Below are 19,863 nucleotides of genomic sequence, written 5' to 3'. Positions count from 1 at the left end.
ACAGTTGCTTCCGTTGTTTCTCTTCGGCTAGTAATCCTAGCGAGCTGCTGCCAGGGGTCCGCTCACGGCGACAGGGGAGCCAGGCCTTTCCGAGACTGTGACCGCTGTGCAGGCGCCTGTGATCCCTGGACGGCATGTCCGCTCGCTCCGTTCTGCGCATGCGCCCGCTTGTGGGCTCGGAGCTGCGACGGGGCTTCGGGGATTTGTCTCCGGTATTGTTTCGTGCAGTCGGAGGTGGGTAGGGTGTGCTGAGATCTTCGTGGAACTCGGGACTAGGACTCGTTGGCCTGCTCCAGGTTCCGAATTGGACCTGAAAGGTCGCCTTTGAAGACTGGAGACTTGAGACCCTTCTCTGGCACCAGGGGCCACCAACACTGGTCGCTTCAGGAGCTAATCATTAGAATTCTACCCATTGACCCAGTCCATAGGGGAAACCGAGGATTGTCAGGAAAGGGAAGGTGCAAGCCTAAGCAACTCAGAACCAGAGAAACAAATCTCAGTATACGAGCTGCCCTGGAGATTATAGTATCGTATCAAGTTGTATTTCCACCCGCCCATCCCCACCTCCGTTCCATCTTCCCTCCGCATGCGAGGAAAGCCAATTACAAACCCTGTCGAAAGTATTCCAGACTTGAATGGAAATGCAGAGCGGCCCCTATCTGGTTCATAGAGCGAACTAGCAACGTGCACCACAGCCTGTTAGCCAGAAAAGAAAAAGGAAAAAAAATCATTGTCCACTAGATTGTTGTACATGGTGTCAAACAAATCCTAAGTTTTAAAAAGGAGGAGGGAAATGCGAAAATAACATTGACTTCCAAATATGTACCAGTCTTTGAATTACCTGTATTTTCACTTCTGCTTGACAGCAGTGTAATATGTTTCCCTTTTGGCTGTGATGGAAGGGAAGCAAAGAGCCAAGTTTTGTTTCTTAACAATGTTTTAGTTAAGACACACACTATTTTACTTCCCTCTCTCTTTTGGTAATTTTAAAAAACGAAGTGTATTTTCAAAAGGAAAGCTGCCCTTCCCCCCCCCCCCAAAAAAAAAAAAAAGAGGAAGGGAAAACCCTAAATTAAAATAACTTGTACAAAAATCATGCATTAGCAATCCAGCCAAACTAATGTTCAAAAGAAAAGGAACTGGACTCTAGAATGAGTTACAATTTTCTTTCAATCCAGTCTCTTCCTTGCCTTGTTCATGTGCTAACCAGCTGCTTGGCCACTTTATATTTTCTTGCTATTGTGATTAAGAGAAGCTTGTTTTTGTTAATCATCAAGGTCACCGAAAACTTTTGAGCTTCACTAATACTAAGCAACAGGACTCATAAGGAAGTTCTCTTTAATAATGGAATAGCCATTGTATAAAGGGACTGATAAGTTTGGTATTACTAGAGTGTAGATAATTTAATAATCGCCAAGTATTGACTAGTAAGTAGTATTTCTCCAAGAGTAATAATGGTAGAGTGTTTTGGACAAATGGTCCATCGAACAGATGGTTCTAAGTTTTCTTTGGCCCAGATCTTAGTTCCTCCAAGTCCATTTCTATTTAGCTAAACATTCATGAAATCAAAAATAATGTTAAGAAAACACTTGGAGTAGATTGAAAGATATCATTTGAGTAAAGGAACTGGACCTTTGGTAACTAGGAATGAGTACAGAATGGACCTAAGGGCTCACAACAGCACACAACTACCAGTAAGAAGAAAAAAACTAAACTTCTGCCACCTGTTGCTCACTAGAGCCTCTGTTCTAATGCATGGAGGATGATATCCTTGTGCCTCACTCATACTTCTCTGCAGTAACATACTTCTCTGCAGTAAGATGCCTGGGAACTCCCCCAGAGGGTTTCCATGGATTGTCAGGTCTAAAAGACTAAAAGAAATACGGAACCAGTTTCACAAAATCAGATGATAAATTATCACTGTGGCCATGGAAGACAAAAGGACATTCCTGTACCCTGGCCAGAAATCCACCACCTCCCTGCTTTTATCTCCATCTTCCCCTGACCTATTTTCTTCCTTCCCTTTTCTCTCTCAGACCATTTTCTTCCTCCTTCCAGTTGAGGAACAACCCTCTTTTTTTTTTTTTTAATTCGCTACTTTGTTTCTCTGTTCTAATACCTATTTATTACCTTGCCTTTTTCCTGAGTGCAATCAGTGAGCTGAAAATGGTTACATTCTGCCCCATAGGACAGACTCTACAGGCCGGTAATTCAGCCTGGTAAGTTTACTACCCTTTTCTATTCAACTTCCTTTCCCAAATGACTACTTTAAAAACTGAACTCCCTTCAAACCTCACATCTTCCAGTTTACATCCTTGCTTTTGGAAGATGACATTGCCTTATATTTTGCTAAGAAAATAGAAGGTTTCAAAGAGGAATTGTCTCAGTTTCTGGCTGTAAATCTACAAACTAAATCTCATCTGTACTTGTCCTAGCTTCTTTTGCTTCTATTTCAATGTAGCAGTTTTCCTTCCACCTGAAGCCAACCCTTACATTTGTGCTCTGGCTCCTTCTCAGGAAGCTTTCTATAAATCCAGTATCCCTTTCTTTTCCTCTTGTACATTTAACGTCTCTCTCTACTGGCTCATTTTCATCATAAACATGACATGATATCTTGCTATCCTTTCCTTGCACAGTTGGGTGTTTCAAAGTATTGTTCATATTGTCCAAACTTGACAATCTGTAATTGTGTATTCCTTTCAGAAAACTTGTTTAGTGACAGTCTTTCACTATACGGTAAGCTTTGTGAGGAAACAGACCATGTCTGGCTTATTCATCATTATAGTCTCAGAGCCTCACATGATGTTGGCTGAAGCAGGTACTCAATAAATATTTGGTGAATAGATGAATAATGAATGAATAGAAGGTCAAGGAGTGAGAGCATATTATATAATAATACATATTTTGCTTATAATAAATATCAGTGAATGATTATTATTTGTATATAACTGGATACACAGGAAAATTCTGAAATGTGCACCAAAATGTTAACAGTTCATAGCACCATATGATGTACTCAGTAAGTATTTGTTAAATGAATTAATGAAATTATCTTGATGGCATCATAAAGCAGGTGACTTTCATCTTGTTTATATTTTTCTGTACTTGAATTTTTTACAATAATTTTACATTCTTTTTATATAAGAAATTCATGAAGGCATCCGTGTTTTAAAAATTTCAAGTACTACAGATGTATCATTACCACTGTTCATTTGTATGCCTATCTTTGCAAATATTTTCTATGCTTTGGATACATACACATATGTATATATAGTTTATATGTGATATTTTAAAGTAATTATAGATTTATATTAGGTTGCAAAAAGCGAGATCATGTGTTTCATTCAGTTTTGTCTTATGATGACGTCTTATATAACTATAGTACAATATCAAATCCAGGACATTGACTTGGTATAATGTGTGTGCGGACAGTTCTATGGCATTTTATCACACGTACATTCATAAAACCACCGCTACAATCAAGATACAGAACTCTTCCCCCACCACAAAGATATCCTTTGTGCTACCACTTTGTAATTACACCCGTCCCCATTCCTCTCACCATTCCTAAGCCTTGGTCACTAATCTGTTTTCTCTCTCTAGAAAATGATTTTGCCATTTCCAGGATGTTACGTAAATAAGATCATACAGTATTGGCCTTTTTCACTCAGCTAAGGCACTTGAGATCTATTCAAGCTATTGTGTGTATCCATAGTCCATTTCCCTTTATGGCTGAGGAAGTTTCGCTGGTGTGGGTTTACTACAGTTTGTCTAACCATTCAACTATTGGACATTTTGGTTGTTTCCAGTTTTTGGCTTTGACAAATAAAATAGACCATTTGTATGTAATGTAATTACTGGTATGTTAAGGCTTTTTAGTCTGCCACTTTATTGTTTTCTGTTTGTTCCTTTTGTTTTTTTTCTATTTGTCCTGTCTTTCTGTTGGTTACTTGAGCATGATTTTATAATCCCATTTTGATTTGTCTGTAATGTTTCTGAGTATATCTCTTTGTATAAATTTTTTAGTGGTTGCTCTAGGTATTACATTATATGTACATAACATCACAGTCTGCTGGTGATAGCATTTTGCCTGTTCCAGGGAGGCATAAAAACCTCCCCTCCATTTAAGTTCCTTTACTCTCCCCAGTTTATTATTGTCTTAATTATTTCCTCTACATACATTGAGAACCATATCAAATAATGTTAAAAGTTTTACTTCAGTCATCAAACATAATTTGGAAAATTCGAGGAGAAGGTAAGTCTATTGTGTTTCCCCATGTTTTTACTCTTTCCATTGTTCTTCCTAATATCTCAAGATTCCTTTTATCGTTTCCTTTTTGTTTAGGAAACTTCTTTTATCCATTCTCTTAGGATAGGTCGTTGGTGAAAAATGCTTTGAAGCTTCTTTTATTTGTGAATGTCTTGACGTCCCCTTCATTACTAAAGGATATTTTCACTGGATATAGAATCTGGATTGACACTTCTTTTCTTTTGGCACTTAAAAAATGTGCTACTTCCTTCTGGCCTCTTTAGTTTGAGGGGAGAAATCTGCTGTCATCAAATTGTTTTTCCTGCTAATCATTAGCTGTTGTTTCTTTCTTGCTGTTTTCAGGAATTTTTTCTTTGTCTTTAGTTTACAGCCATTTGACTATGGTGTGTCTTGGTGGAGATTTATTTTTACTTATTCTGTTTGAGGTTCATTCAACTGCTTTAATCTGTATGTTGATGTCTTTTGACAAATTTGGGAAATTTTCAGACATTACTTCTTTAAATCCTTTTTCAGGTCTGCCCTCTTTCTCTTCTTCTCCAGGATCCGGTGCACAAATGTTAGATCTTTTGGTATAGCCCACAGATTCCTGAAACTGTTAATTTTTTTCAATCTATTTCCTTTTTATTGTTCAGATTGGATCATTTCTATTGTTCTGTCTTCCGGTTCACTGATTCTTCTATCCATTCTTCTGTTGAGCCCATCCTTTTTTTTTTTTTTTTAATTTAGGATATTGTAATTTTTAAGTTCTGAAGTTTCCATTTGTTTTTTCTTTGTATCTACTCTTTCTTTGCTGAGACTGTTTGTTTCAAACATGTTCATAATTTTTATTGAAGCATTTTTATGCTGGCTACTTTAAAATCTTCAGATAATTCTGACATCTGTGTTACCTAGGTGTTAGCATCTGTTGATTGTCTTTTCTCATTCAAATTGATATTTTCCTGGTGGTTGGTATGGTGAATACTTTCCTGTTATATACTGAGCATTTTGGGAATTACATTATGAGATGCTGAATCTTACTCATATCTTCTGTTTTAGCAGACCTTCTCTAACACTGCATTGGTCAGGGAAGGGAGATGTCACCTTGTAACTTCCCGGTTGGGGTAGAAGTCCAGGTTCCCTATTAGGCCTCCTTTGATACCCCAGGTGGGCAGGAAAGAACGCCTCATTACTGTTGTGCAGGAATGGGAGTTCAAGGTCTCTATCAGACCCCCCACTGATCCCACCCTGGTTGGCAACTAGAGGGGTGCCTCATCATTGCTCCCCACATATCCTCCACTGGCATTATGGGAGGTGTGTGTGTGGTGGGGGCAATTCCTTACCACTAGAAGATGGTAAAAGTTCTGGCTTCCCACTCAGCCTTCTCTGATACCATCCTGGCAGGGAGATTGGAGTGCCTAATTGCAGCCTGGCAAGGGTCAAAGTCTAGGCTTCCCACTGAACTATTGCTGACATAGGGAGGAAGGGACCACCACCCTCTCTGGACTATTTGGCTGGAGTCTGACAGCGTGTCAGGGGTCTCCCAGAACACTCCCGTGTTCAATAATTCACTCCAGGAGGACTCACAGGACTCAGTATGTAGTTGTATTCACAGATGAGATTTTGCCCAATGGAAAAACAATGCAGTGAAGTCCAAAGGTAACCAGGCACAAGATTCTAAGAGTTCCCTCCCAGTGGAATCACCCAGAATGTGTTTAACTTTTCCATTAATGAATTATGACAAGTATGAAGTGTTGTCTTCCAGGGAAGCTCATCAGAGGCTCAGTGCCCAAGGTTTTTTGGGGAGCTGGTATATAGGTACCCATTGCCTAGCACCAATTCCAAACTCCGAAAAGAAAAGCAGGTGTGCAGCATAAGCACGTCCTTTGCATGAATGCTAGGCACAGAGAGACACCCTTATCATTTAGGAAAACTTGAATATTCCTAAGTGTAAAGGATTGTTTACCAGTGAAGTTCCCAGATGTCAGCCAACGGCCAACCTTGCGAGCAGGACTCTGTACAAACAGCGTGCTCACACCTCCCATGTTAATTCTTTTCTGCATGAGTGGTTATTAACTAAATGTTTTCTCCCTTGCTAGGCTACACCTTTCCTGGTCCTTTGTCCAGAGAGCAGGCTTTGGCGGGCATTTTCTGTCTGAGCTTGCTGACATTTCTGGGTTGCCTACATCTCCAGTGTCCAGATGAAGAAATATGAAGCCAAAAGAAGATCGAGGGAACTCACTGCCATGTCTTTCAAGGTAACTAGCCAATCTGCCTTCCCTCCACCTTTTAGAGTCTTCTTGTATTTTTTTTTATAATATCATCTGAGCTGTCCTTAGCGGAAGGGATGGGAAGAAATGCAACTACTCTATCTTGTCCCAGAAATGGAAGTGTCTGTTATTACTTTTATAATTAGGAAAAAAGTGATTTTTAAAACTTCATTTTGAAAACAAAACATACGTATATAATATAGGCTTAATTTTTTATTGGATTAAGAACACTTGATATGAGATCTATTTTCAAACAATGTTAAGTGCACAGTACAGTATTGTTAAGTACAGGCACAAAGTTGTGCATTAGATCTCTAGAACCCAATTTTAAGCCTGATATTATCAGGCTTAATTTAAATATAGGGTCCAAAAATTAGCCAACAGGATGAAAAAAATCGTGAATTGATTCTACTTATTCTAATAGTAAAGTTCATTTCTCCCAATTATAAAAATAATGCGTAGGATTATGGAGGCAGTGTTGGTGGAGGGCCTGGATGAGGAGAAGCTGGTGAGAAGGCATCGCAAAGAGAAAAAGGACTTGCAAGCCAAAATCCGAGGTATGAGGAATGCTGTTCCCAAGAATGACGAAAAAAGGAGGAAGCAACTCACTGATGATGTTGCTAAGTTGGTAGCAGAAATGGAAAAGAAACAGAGAGAGGAACTGGAACAATGGAAGCTGACTTCTAACATTTCGAACTTGGTTCTTGAGAATCAGCTGCCTCGGATATCAAAAGCACAAAAGAGACGGGACAAAAAAGCTGCATTAGAAAAGGAGCAGAAAGAAAGCATAGCTGAAGCTGACATTGAGAACCTAGCTGGAGCTAGACATGTACAAAGTGAAAAACTTGCTGAAATATTGGCAGCTAGACAGTTGGAAATTAAACAGATTCCATCTGATGGCCACTGTATGTGGAGAGCCATTGAAGAGCAACTGAAAGAACAGGAATGCCCTCAGACTGTGGCTGCCTTAAGAAGTCAGACTGCTGAATGTATGAAAAGCCATGTGGAAGAATTTCTGCCATTGTTAACAAACCCTAATACAGGAGATATGTATATTCCAGAAGAGTTTGGAAAGTACTGTGATGATATCAACACAGCTGCATGGGGAGGTCAGCTTGAGCTAAGAGGCCTGTCTCATATTTTACAAACACTGATAGAGATAATACAGGCAGATTCTCCTCCTAGTGTAGTTGGCGAAGAATATCCCCCAAAACCATTAATACTTATATATATGAGACATGCATATGATTTAGGAGAATATTACAATTCTGTTACATGGTTGGTGAACAGAGCTACTGAAAATTGCAGCTAGTTTACAAAATGTTGCACAACTATGTTTTAGTACAGAATGCCGATATGAGTATTCATACCAAGTGCTGGATTGTTCTAAATGTTACTGAAAAATACAGCTATCTTAAATCAGGTTTTATAGCAAAGCTGCTAACAGGTTTTTAAAAAATATGTCAGAGATAAACTTTAACCAGTGTCCCCGAAGTGATATTTTAAAAAACACAAGTCCATTATGGAGAACATCATTTATAGACCAAGATGCAACCCTATTTGCTAATGTTTTTATTAATATAGGATCTCCCGAACATTCTGTTGAAATAAATCTTAAAGTGTTTTAGTAAAAGCTTTCAGTAACCATTTTAATGTAATTTTTCTTGAAGAAATGAAATGACTCAATCTCTTTGTCATTGCGGTAATGTGGTGATGGTGATATCACATTTGATGCTTATGAATGAACTTTATTGCAGTAACTTTGGTATTGATGGGATTAATTCTGTGAAGCTTTTTTATAACCCCATCAAAGTGCAGCTAAGAAGCTTGTTTTAATGATTAAGAATTTAAAACTATTTTTTTCTGATGGGAATCAGTTGTTAAGTTTTAAGAAATGAGACAAATTTAAAGGTAATTAGATGATGTTCCTTGTCAGATGTAAACCTCTAAAGAATTATAGGTTAACCTTTTATTTGTGTGTAACTTAAAAAGACCCAACAGATTACTGTCTAATTCATTTGTTACTACTTGTTGCTTCTTAAACTTCAGAATTCAATTAGTACCATAATTTCTTAATTATCTTCATAACTACAAATTTTTATGTCTTTTGTTGTGTTTTCTTCATCACTATTCAGCTGCTTTGCTTTCCTTGCAGCTTTTTCCACTAAGAAAGAGTTTGTGGCCTCTCTTATTCTTTAATTTGTCTGAGTTGAAGGAATAGCAATGCAAAAGGATCCCAGGCCAAATTTACTTCAAATTCTTCCTCTTTCCTATGTGTCTTACAAAATTTTTCTCTATTGTTTCATTTTCTAGGATTAAAAGTAAATCTTTATGACTTGTTATTTTGTTAGCCTTATTAATGTAACCTTTCCTTAACCTCAAGTATTTGAGAATTTTTGTATTACATGTGTGGATAATGTTGAAAGCCACTCTTTGGGAGTCAAGACTGTATAGTGAAATCAGTATACAGTACTTTTTGGTGTGAATGACTTATCTAACTCAGAGTTTAGGTTTCACACAATACTATTCCTTCTAAGAAGATAGTACCCATATATACAAATGTGCCTGATAATTTACATGTAAGGGAGTATTATGAAAAACGAGATCTTTTTGGTTGCATCTATTTTCTCCCAGTTAGAAATAACTAGTAACATTTAGCATGAAGTTTACAATATTTGGTTTTTGCTCCTTGAATACAACTAATTTTTGCAATTAAATATGGAGTTTATAATACTAAAAATGGGTTGTCAATCTCATGTGCCTAGCAGCTGACAATGTGGGAAGCTGGTCAACTACAGCAAGAGTACTACAGGAAGGTATTCCAGTTCAAGAGATTAAAAACCATTCTGCCTGTCAAAATATATTTTGAAGATTGCCTTTTTTTTAAGCCATGATCTGAGTTTTTTTCGGGGTCTGAAATTTATAAAATAATGAAATTATAAAATACTAAACATGTTGGTTTTGTTTTTAAGTAATGTTACTTTAAAATGAAAAGATAAGCATTAATAAAATCAGATATCATGAAATCTAGTTATTATAAATTCCATCTATATTTAAAGTATTCTAAAATAACTTGTTGGTAGCTATTTTTTATCCAGAAAGATGAATAGAGGTTTTTTGATTATAGGTTTATTTTTTTATTTTTATTATTTTTTATTTTTTAAAGGGCCAATATGGTTATGAACAAGATTTATATGGTTAGCTTCTGTTCTTTCATAAAAGTTCAGATAAAAATCATTTTAGCTGTTACCTAAAATTGAAGTTTTTAAAAAATGGCAGATGTTAATTTAAAAGCAGATATACTAATTTAGTTTGCTGTATGATGTTAATCTAATGGAAGTTTCATAAGCTTTTTTTTGTCCTAAGTTGAAAAGTATGTTAGAGTTCTAGAATACGTGTTAAGCCAAGAATTTTATTCACTTAAATATGTTTACAACTTATTTAAGTGAAGCAAAAAAGGGTGTCTATAACTATAGTGAATAATATAGTTTTGTTCATATCTGTTTGTCAAAAGAAGAATAAAATGAATTAAAAAAAATAATGTGTATTCATTATAGAAAATTATTACTTTTTTATGAAGTAAATAGAATGAAAATTTCTAAGTTAATAAAAGTTACAGGTGACAAAAGATTTAGATTCATTTACTTTTGCCATCATTTTATAGGGAAAAGGTCAAGAAAAGAGGAGACATTGCCCTATAGTATAGAACTAAAGCAGGCCCCAAAGATGGCCTTGCAGTCAGGTTCCAACGCTCAGTGTTAATGGTAAAACTTGTGCTTCTTGTTTATATCCAAAGTCATGTGCGTAGGAGATAATACCTTCTCAGTCACGGGAGAAATGTTCCTACCCACAAATTCCAGGCTAATGAACTATTTCTGAGATGAAAATTTTAGTGTAATATATTGCCGCCTAATTAACATTCAATTTGAAATCTCAACCAAGAACATCAAATCGTTATTATGTTACAGTATTTCACATTATGAGGGCAATTTTCATTTGTTTGTTTTTTTTATATCCACAGTGACTCATAATTGGATACATTAATATCTCCCATGCTTCAATAAATATTAATGAAATGTCTAGACTGTTACAATCGAAACATTTACAGCATGACAAAGCAGGCTTTGATCACCAGTAAGCTATCTGTAATGAGTAACCTACCATTGTTTTATTCATCAGACATCCCATCATCAGGGAACACTTCTTTAGCAATGTGTTTCTGTCCACAGAGCATTAGACAGGATTCTAGAAGCAGCCTTGCCTAAAATTATCCCTTTGAACTTAAGGTAATCAATTTTCCCTGACCTCAATCCCTGTTAATAAAAATGAGCTTATTAAATAAGCAAAAGATGTTTTTAAATCCAAATTTCAGAGTCGCTAGGGTTTAATTCAGTAGTCCTTTAACAAAAACCTATGAACCTGTGCTAGATTATGACAGTTTCCATCCATGTTCCATTTGCAAAATGAGAAGTATAAGGATCGTATAGTACATTGTTCATAAAACCAAATGGAACAATCATGTTCTTTCTTTCTATTGATAGCTATTTTTGCTTCTCTTATGTCTGCATTGATCTTTCCTAGAATTTCCAGAGCCTTATTATTCATACTGAAGTAAACTTCATAGAAAATTTACATTTAGTATTTAGAATTCATTGATAACGTAAAAGTGGTACATGTTTTTCTTGGTGCTGTATAAATATTACCTCAAGTGATTTGTATTGAAATATTTTTTCTGATTTTAAATAAAAGAAACTCATCAGGCTAGGTTGAGCCAAAACAGTGGGCAAGGAAGAAGGGAAGTAAGGGGGCACAGTGCCTGACATAGATACTGGTTGAATGTTGTTGAACCAGGAACCAAGGCAACTTAAAGTCCTTAACAAGAAATCCACAGATGTTATCCCTAGAGTGCTGCTATTAATATGAGTTTGACTCCCAGCCTCTGTGTCACTCAGCTCCAAACCCCACAATTCCGGGATCAAATCTTACTGGTTTAACTTAGGTCACATGTCTATCAGGTTTTGCCATAGCTTGCCCCTGTCTACTGGGAAGGAATCTCAGGGAAGGAGGCCTCCCTGTAGGTCAAACAGTCTCTCCTGAAGTGTGTTTTACACTGACAGTTAATGACATTCTCTTTCTGATGGGTCTCAATATTACTCTTTTCTCTCCTTAACGTTCTAGTTAATTCAGTATTTATTTATCCACTCTATTCCTTAGTGATAGTCATATTTTATCAGTAAGCAAATCATTTATTTTCTTCCTCTCCATCCATATCTCAGCTCTTTGGATTTACATCGATTTTAAATTCTACCACAAGCAAATGTATTTTATGCTTTCACTGTTACTAACAGCTATTAGAAGTATTAATCAGTTCCAAATTAGTTCATGGTTCTCAAATATTGAAATGTTTCATATTTTAAATTAACACAAATCTGTCTATTAACTTTTTCTTAGAATTGCTCTCTCTGAATTGATTATATTTTAATAACTCCAATTTTGACATAAGTCACAGTTATTATTCTGTTTTTGGCATAGTGAGTCTAACCTATAATTCTTTTTTCTTTTCATTACTTTCCTATAATAATATTCCTAGTTAACAATGATAACAGCTATTATTTATTCATGCAAGCACCATAGATGTATTATTTCATTTAAGTCTCACAACCTTATGGATATCAGATTAGAAATGTTTTACCTCAAAAGAAAAAAGGACAAACTGTATGTTTTGCATTTTACTCATGGTTTGAGAAAATCACTGGCAGCCGTCTGTTTAAAACCAGACTTTGTTGCTTGGTGCTCTACCTCTGACCTTGGTAACTCACTTGCTGCTTCTTCATCAAGGCTGGGAAATGCAACCTCTATTGGCATTGCTTTTTAGACACACTGTTTTTATTTCCAGTCAATGGTCAGCACCCCTGACGTCTAGTGCTATGCCTTGCAGATCTCTTCTGTGTCAACTGAGCTCAACATGATGCTTTTATGACCATGAGAAATGAGACCTCAAACTTTGCTTAATTAGCTACCGACTTGGCTTGTTTTTGTTTTAATGCGCAGCTCCAGTGAGCCTTCCATTTCTCAACTAGATTTCATTTCTGATTCTGTTCTCTCTCTGAACTGGCTGCCTACTCTTTGATCATTGTGCCCGTTCCCTTCCTATTAAGTTGCTAATCACTGACATGCCAATACCAGGATGTCTAATTAGATAGTGGGGATGGTTGCATACATTGTCAATGTAGTAAAAGACACTGAATTGTAAACGTTGAAATGGTGAATTTTATGAGAATTTTACCTCAGTAAAAAAACAATTTGTTAATATTCTATGAAATCTCCATTGTCTGATTCATTCACTATATACAATAATTCCAAGATCCCATCCATGTTCTTTTCTCCACAAACAGCAGCCCAATCTCTCCTCTTCTGCAAGTTTTTTCTGTTTATTAAATTCACTCACTCTTTCTTTCCATCCTTTAGCTTCTTGTGAAAGCAGATTTATGCTTTCCTGAAGATAGGTATTTCCATCCAGCTACCCTTTATTGAGACCTTGCGTTGTTCATTTAGCTGATATATTTTTAATAATGTATCTGTTTTTGTTGCAGCTATTTAAAACTGGAGATGATCTGATGCATTTTCTTTTTTTTTCTTTTTCATTTATTGTTGACATACATTATTAGTTTCAGGGGTACACATAGTGATTAGACAAGTATATGCCTTAGGAAGTGATCACCACGATAAGTGCAGTACCCATCTGGCACCATAGGTTGTAATGAGCCACTTTGTAAAGATCAAATCTCTCTTGTAAGGTCAGCCATCAGCTCAACTTGTTCCAAATTTTCTACATTATATATGTTGTGCCTATCTTCTTCCTGTTATGCTTTTTCTTTTCATTCTCTTTATTATGTCTTTTGTCCAACAGAAGTTCTTAATTCTAATGCTGTTTAATGTTTTAACATTTCTTTTTTTTTGTCTTGTATAAGAAATTCTTACCCGGTTTAGGTCCCAAAGATACTCTATATTTTCTTTTATAGTTTTTAAGTTTACCTTTCATATTTGATGTATATGAACTGAATTTTGATTATGGTATGAGATTGGAAATCATTTTCCCATGGGCTTGTTTATCTCTTGCGTAAAAAAAGCCTGGAGGTAGGCAATCTAGCAGTTCTACTTAAAGATAAATGCTTTAGAAAGGGACTCTTGGACAGATGCACCAGGAGAAATACATAAACAAGTTCGTTGTAACATTATTAGTGTCATCAAAATAACTGGCAACAACAGAAGGAATTTAATATGGACAGCTAGTTGCACAATGTTGGCAGAGCTGAAAATGGGAAGGTGAGGTATCTCAGAGATCAACAACAACTGCAGGGAGCCACCGCCATCCCTAGGGATAGAAGACACAAGAGGAGATGACGTCATTGGAGCCCAGGAACCAGGGTACATGACAGGATCTGGGACATATCGGAGGAGGCTCCTGCACAACTGGATGGATTGTGCAGCCAGAGTTGCCAGAAAGTACTGGAGCCGTGGTAGAGCTGCCCAGCAAGAGCTGGATCGTGGATTTGACACAGCCACTGCCAGAGATGCTGCTAAAGGAGAGAGAAGGGGAGAAATACTCTCCATTCTCCCCTCCTCTTGCCCTCCAGTCTACTTTCTGTGCCCCTGTTGGCCAAATCTAACCATGAAGCCAGGGGGTAAGGGAGCTTGAGAAATGCGGGTCACAGTGTCAGCACCCTGTGGTTCCGAAGTGAGCAGAAAAGGGCGGGGGTGGATCTGAGTACTAACAGGCCCATGACAGGTGCAAGACACCTCCCACAGCTGGCCCTAATTTTCCTTCCCTTTCTCATGTCCGCGCCTCCCTGCCCCCTTGTACTGTTTGTTGTCTCCGGCCTTGTCAGGTTATCAGATGTTTTCAGGCTATGCTATGCTATGCACATTCCTGTTCTCTAGTCCTTTGTTCAGACCACGCCCTTGAAGCTTCGAATGCTTTCTTGTCTCAAAGTCTTATTCATCCTTCAAATGGTAGTGTATGTCCTCATCCTTGAAGCCTTTCTCCCCAGTCTCGTCGATGAGCTTCTTATCCGCCAAACCTCCTTTTAATATGGGGCTTTCTAGAATGCTGTCCTTGGTCCTCTTTATATATCATGTTACTTGGCAATCTCAGTGGGTGATTTCATCCATCCCCATGATTTTCAACTTCCACTTAAGTAATGATGATTCACAAATTTGTCTTTCCTAAACTCCAGACCAACGTATATAGCTACTGATTAGACATTTCCACTTGCTTGTTCCATAATGCCGTAGACTCAGTCTGTCTAAAACTTAACTCATCACCTACCAAACTCCCTCTCCCAGTATAATTGCTCTGTATTTTACTCAGTTGCCCATGTCCAATATTTAGAAATCACTCAATTCTACTCCTTTCCTCCCATCCCTTCCCCAGATATAATGGGACCATCAAGTCCTGTCAGTGCTACCTCATTTACAGCTCTCAAAGATGCACTCTAAAAATTTGGTAACATATATTGAAAGTCTTACAGATATGTTTTAGGTTGAATTGTGTCCCCCAAAAAAAAAATTCATATGTTGGAATCCTAACACCTAGTACATCAGGATGTCACCTTATTTGGAAATAGGATCATTCTAGGTGAGGTCCTGCTGGAGTAGGGTGGACCCCTAATCCAATATGACTGGTGTCCTTATAGAAAAGGGAAATTTGGATACAGATAGAAACACAGGGAGAATGCTACAAGTATATGGAGATTAAGACAGAACTCAGAGTGACACAGCATACGCCAAGGAACGCCACAGGTTGCCAGCAAAACACCAGAAGCTAGAAGAGAGAAATGGAACAGATTCTACCTCACAGCCCCCAGAAGAAAACAACCCTGCTGACAGCTTGATCTTGGACTTCCAGCCTCCAGAACTGTAAGGTAAGCAATTTCTGTTGTTAAAGCTACCTGGTTTGTGGTACTTCGCTCGAGCAGCCCTAGAAAACTAATATAATATGTATACTCTTTGAGCAGAATTTTGTCACCTAGTAATTAATCCCATGAAAATAATTGCACAAGTTTACAAAAGAGTTTATGTAAGGATATTGACAGCAATAGTGTTTACAATTGTATAACAGGAAAAACAACCTAAGTGTTTTACAGTGGGAGATAAAGTTCATAAATTACGGTATATTCAAACAATAGAATATCATGTAGCTTTTAAAAATATGATGTATGTATAATAAAGAGAAAGACACAATATAGCTAATTTGCTTCAAGGGGGCTACAAAAGAGTATGGTGACTAATTCTCTTCCTAAAGCCATCTATTAGGTTGGTGCAAAAGTAATTACGGTTTAAAAGAGAAATAATTGCAAAAACCGCTGTGACTTTTGTACCAACCTAATAAAGGCCAAGAATCACCTCATTAGCATAAATTCAGGTATGGTGAAAAGGGGCTTGTTACTCCTATAGGAAGTTCCTAGGGTTTTAGAAGCTCTGTGCAGGGAACCAGGAACAAAGACCAAATATCACACATAGGGTGTCAGAAGGCCCCAGGGAATTTTCGTAGGTCAGCATGGTGCAGGAACAGCAGAATGGATTGCCTCACCCCACTTCCTGGAAGGTCTCACCACCACTAGACCAGAGCAGAAGGAGGCAGCATCCCCTATGATGCCTTCTTTGCTCGACAGGACTGACAGCGGCAGCCCCCTCCAAAGAAACCTTTCCCAAATCCTCGCTCCGCTCACATTTTTGCACTATTTGATGACCTTATCTGGCTAAAGGGGTCCGGGAGTCTTCTTGGAACTAGTTTGTTCACATTCTAGTTATGCCCACAGGAGGATTTGCTTCATCTCCATGCTGGCATCTGAATCTACTGCTTTGGTGCTGCATCTCACACTGAGTCAGAAAGTGCCTGTGTTAACATGCCCTGAACTGTGTATGTGAAATGCATACTCATGCCCCCTCCTCTTTGCCTCACTCTGTACTCACCTAGCTGACTCCTGTCTATTTTTCAACGCTTAGGATGCCTTTCCCTTCCTTCCATCCTGTGACCCCACAGAATGGGCTAATCCCTTCCAATTGTATTTCCATGGTAACCTTTGCCTACCTTTATCATAACTAATCTGTTCCACTCTATTAAGAACATTTATGTGTCTGTCCCCAATCCCAAGGGATTGGAAGTTCTTGGCGATAGTAACTCTAGTTACTGTCACATGCAAAGACTAACATAAAATTTAAATGACCAGTGGCATCAAAAACATAAAATATCTAGGAATTAATGTAATAAAAGATATGCAAAACCTCTGTGTTGAATATTAAAAGTCCCAACGAGATCTTGGGAAACTCGATAAGCTAAAATTCCAAATTTGTTTCCAGAATTGATAAAGAAATGCAAAGAGCCAAGATCCTTTTGAAGAAAACAAGGAAAAACGAATAGGAGGACTTGCTCTACCACATATCGATTCTTCTTATTTACCTAGAGTAATTGAAGCAGTTTGGTATTGGTGCAAGGACAGACAAACCAACCAGCGCAATGGAATAGTGAGTTCAGAAACAGATCTACTCAGATATGCACACTCAATTTATGACATGATGGCTCTGTAAAGCTGGGGTAAAACAGGCTTAAAAGAAGCATTACAAATGAGAAACAGAAACTCATAGACACAGACAATAGTTTAGTGGTTGCCAGAGGGTAAGGGGGGTGGGGGATGGGGGGTGGGAGATGAGAGATGAGGGTAAGGGGGATCGAATATATGGTGATGGAAGGAGAACTGACTCTGGGTGATGAACACACAATGGGATTTATAGATGATGTAATACAGAGTTGTACACCTGAAATCTATGTAATTTTACTAACAATTGTCACCCCAATAAATTTAATAAAATAAAATTTAAAAAAAAGAAGCATTAAACATAAAAAATATATATTAAATGTGAATTAAGTATTTCTGTTCGTTTAGAGAATGAAAAGGGAAGCTACAGAACAAGAGAAAATTTTTGCCTTGGGTATAATTGACAAGGGGCTTGCATTCAGAATATACAAAGGATTACAAAACAAAAAGCAAAAGACAAACAACCCAGGAGAAAATTGGGTAAGAGACTTTAGCAATTCACAAAAGAAGAAGTCCGAAAGGCCAATCAATGTGAAAAAATACTCAGCCTCATTAGCAATCAGGGAGATGCAAGTTAAAAACCCCACTAGAATGGCTAAAATTAAAAAGCATGGCAATACTAGTTATAGGCTAGAATATAGAGCAATAAGAACTCGCACAGATTGCTGGATCTCGCCATTGGGAGCGTAAGCGGGTGCTGACCCTGCAGCCCAGCAGTTCTCTTCAAGAGAAATGCATGCACATGTGCACCGGGAGACAAGTCCCAAAATGCTGATAGCAGCATACCTGGTCATAGCCCCAAACTGGAATTTGGGTGTTCATTAACCCAAATGTTCATTAACAGAATAAATAAATACACAATGTTATATTCATATGATAATACTCTTTACTGCAATGAAAATGAATGGACTGTGGTTTTGCGCAAGAACCTAACAATCTCAATGTTAAGCAGAAAAAGCAAGTCACCAAAGAGTGCATACCGTAGGGTATGAAATTCAAGAACAGGCAAAACTAAACTACTGTATTTAGGGACTCATACTTAGGTAGTCAGAGGAAAAGAAGTGACTGTTAAAGTCAGGTCAGATAGTCGTGAATGGGAAGGAGTACGTGGGGGGCTTCTGGGGTGTTAGCAAGCTTCTATTTCTGGATAGTAGTTGAATGGTTCTGTTTTACAATGATTTGTTAAGTTGTACAATTATGTTTCTGCACTTACCATTATTTTTTTAGTTGCTTCCTTGTCTTCATAATATATTACACTGACTACCATATTATGAGGACTGAACGCCTTGGGACTCTCAACTGCAAATAAGAGAAAACGCAACCCGAACTGGCTGAAGCAAACAAGGTAATTTATTGTCTGATATAATTAAAGGATGGGGGATGGACATGCCGGCTTCAGATGTGGCTTAGATCAGGGCTCAGACGCTGTGACCAGGTCCTGGTTTATTCTTATGCCGTGGGTCCTTTTACTGGCTTTAGCAATTTTTTGAGGTTGGCTCTTCATTTCTGGATCCAAGATGGCTGCCAGTAGTCTCTGAAATTACAGGATTCCTTTTTAGGTTTAGCAGGAAAGAGAACCGGCTCTCCCTATAGTTCAGTCCAAAGCTCTGGTGTTGAGTCTTGCCCTGATTGTTGAGCCTTGAGTTGGGTCCTGGGTCCTTCCTGGACTCATCACTATGGAAGATAGAATAAATTGATTAATCCATCCATGGTCAATGACCAGTAGACTATATAGCTAGAACATTCAAGGTGGTATTAATATAGGAAAGGGGGATGAGGACTGTTATAGAAGAAGGAACTAGGAGGTTGGATTCCAAGCCTGCTGCCTATGCGCTCCAGGACACAGATCTCAGGCAGGTGTTAATCACACAGAACAGCCCATCCATAGCCTATTGAGCAGAGATGCCAGTATGACTATTCCAGTAAGTAAACCTATTGGAATCTAGCCACAAGCTTTACCTTACAAAAGTTAAAGGTAGGGGCTGGCCCAGTGGCTCAGGCGGTTGGAGCTCCATGCTCCTAACTCCGAAGGCTGGTGGTTTGATTCCCACATGGGCCAGTGGGCTCTCAACCACAAGGTTGCCGGTTCTACTCCCGCAAAGGATGGTGGGCTGTGCCCCCTGCAACTAGCAACGGCAACTGGACCTGGAGCTGAGCTGCGCCCTCCACAACTAAGACTGAAAGGATAACAATTTGAAGTTGAACGGCACCCTCCACAACTAAGATTGAAAGGACAACTTGACTTGGAAAAAAAATCCTGGAAGTACACACTGTTCCCCAATATAGTCCTGTTCCCCTTCCCCAATAAAATCTTAAAAAAAAAAAAAAAGTTAAAGGTAGACCTGCGTCTATTCCTCTTGTACCTTGCAGAACTTCCCTGTACCGAGAAGTTTTCCGTGGAAACAAAAAACACAAAAACCCTAGCCCGGTGGATGGAAGGGGTCTTTCTTCCAGTAGAGATTAGAGATTGCCACTCTGTTGGGTGGTCTTTCCTTTCTTACTCTCTGCTAAATAAACTTACTTTCACTTTAAACTCTCTGTCAGCTCACGTTTGAATTCTTTCGTATGTGAAGCCAAGAACCTTCTTAGCCCAGGGTTTGAGTCCCCACTCTTGGGGATTTGCTCCGACTCCGGCATCAGTATTAAAGAGAGAGAAAGGAGAATAAAAGATGTTGGGGAAGCAACTAACAGATGTGTATGACCATCAATATCCATTCTATTTCGTTGAATATCATCATGCTTGAAAAAT

General features: G+C 38.2%; 1 protein-coding gene across 4 annotated transcripts; it reads left to right on the top strand.

The window, feature by feature from the left end:
- Positions 1-95: 95 nt before the first annotated feature.
- Positions 96-19,443, top strand: LOC109451943 (deubiquitinase OTUD6B-like). Of its 4 annotated transcripts, XR_016021377.1 has the most exons (4): positions 6,346-6,504; positions 13,185-15,440; positions 16,879-17,043; positions 18,342-19,443. XR_016021377.1 is itself a non-coding variant. In XM_074313859.2 (3 exons), exons 2-3 carry the CDS (start codon positions 6,458-6,460, stop codon positions 7,826-7,828), a joined length of 897 nt encoding a protein of 298 aa, XP_074169960.2. In that variant the 5' UTR covers positions 96-234; positions 6,346-6,457; the 3' UTR covers positions 7,829-13,177. The 4 variants fall into 4 exon arrangements, 1 of the variants encoding a protein (XP_074169960.2); XM_074313859.2 differs by lacking the exons at positions 13,185-15,440; positions 16,879-17,043; positions 18,342-19,443 and adding exons at positions 96-234; positions 6,979-13,177; XR_016021375.1 differs by lacking the exon at positions 16,879-17,043.
- Positions 19,444-19,863: the final 420 nt, after the last annotated feature.

This window comes from Rhinolophus sinicus, chromosome 5 (genome assembly GCF_057876585.1).
Source record: "Rhinolophus sinicus isolate RSI-liver-muscle chromosome 5, RSI-T2T, whole genome shotgun sequence".
In the NCBI taxonomy this organism is placed as follows: Eukaryota; Metazoa; Chordata; class Mammalia; order Chiroptera; family Rhinolophidae; genus Rhinolophus; species Rhinolophus sinicus.
Note: the sequence above shows the minus strand (reverse complement) of the source record. Positions and strands in the feature narration are given on the sequence as shown.

What these genes read in the sequence shown, in the direction of transcription:
- LOC109451943 (XM_074313859.2), top strand. Translation starts at nt 6,458, where the DNA reads ATGAAGCCAAAAGAAGATCGAGGGAACTCACTGCCATGTCTTTCAAG. An exon ending in TCACTGCCATGTCTTTCAAG is followed by an intron (nt 6,505 to 6,978) that starts GTAACTAGCCAA and finishes AATAATGCGTAG; the next exon opens with GATTATGGAGGCAGTGTTGG.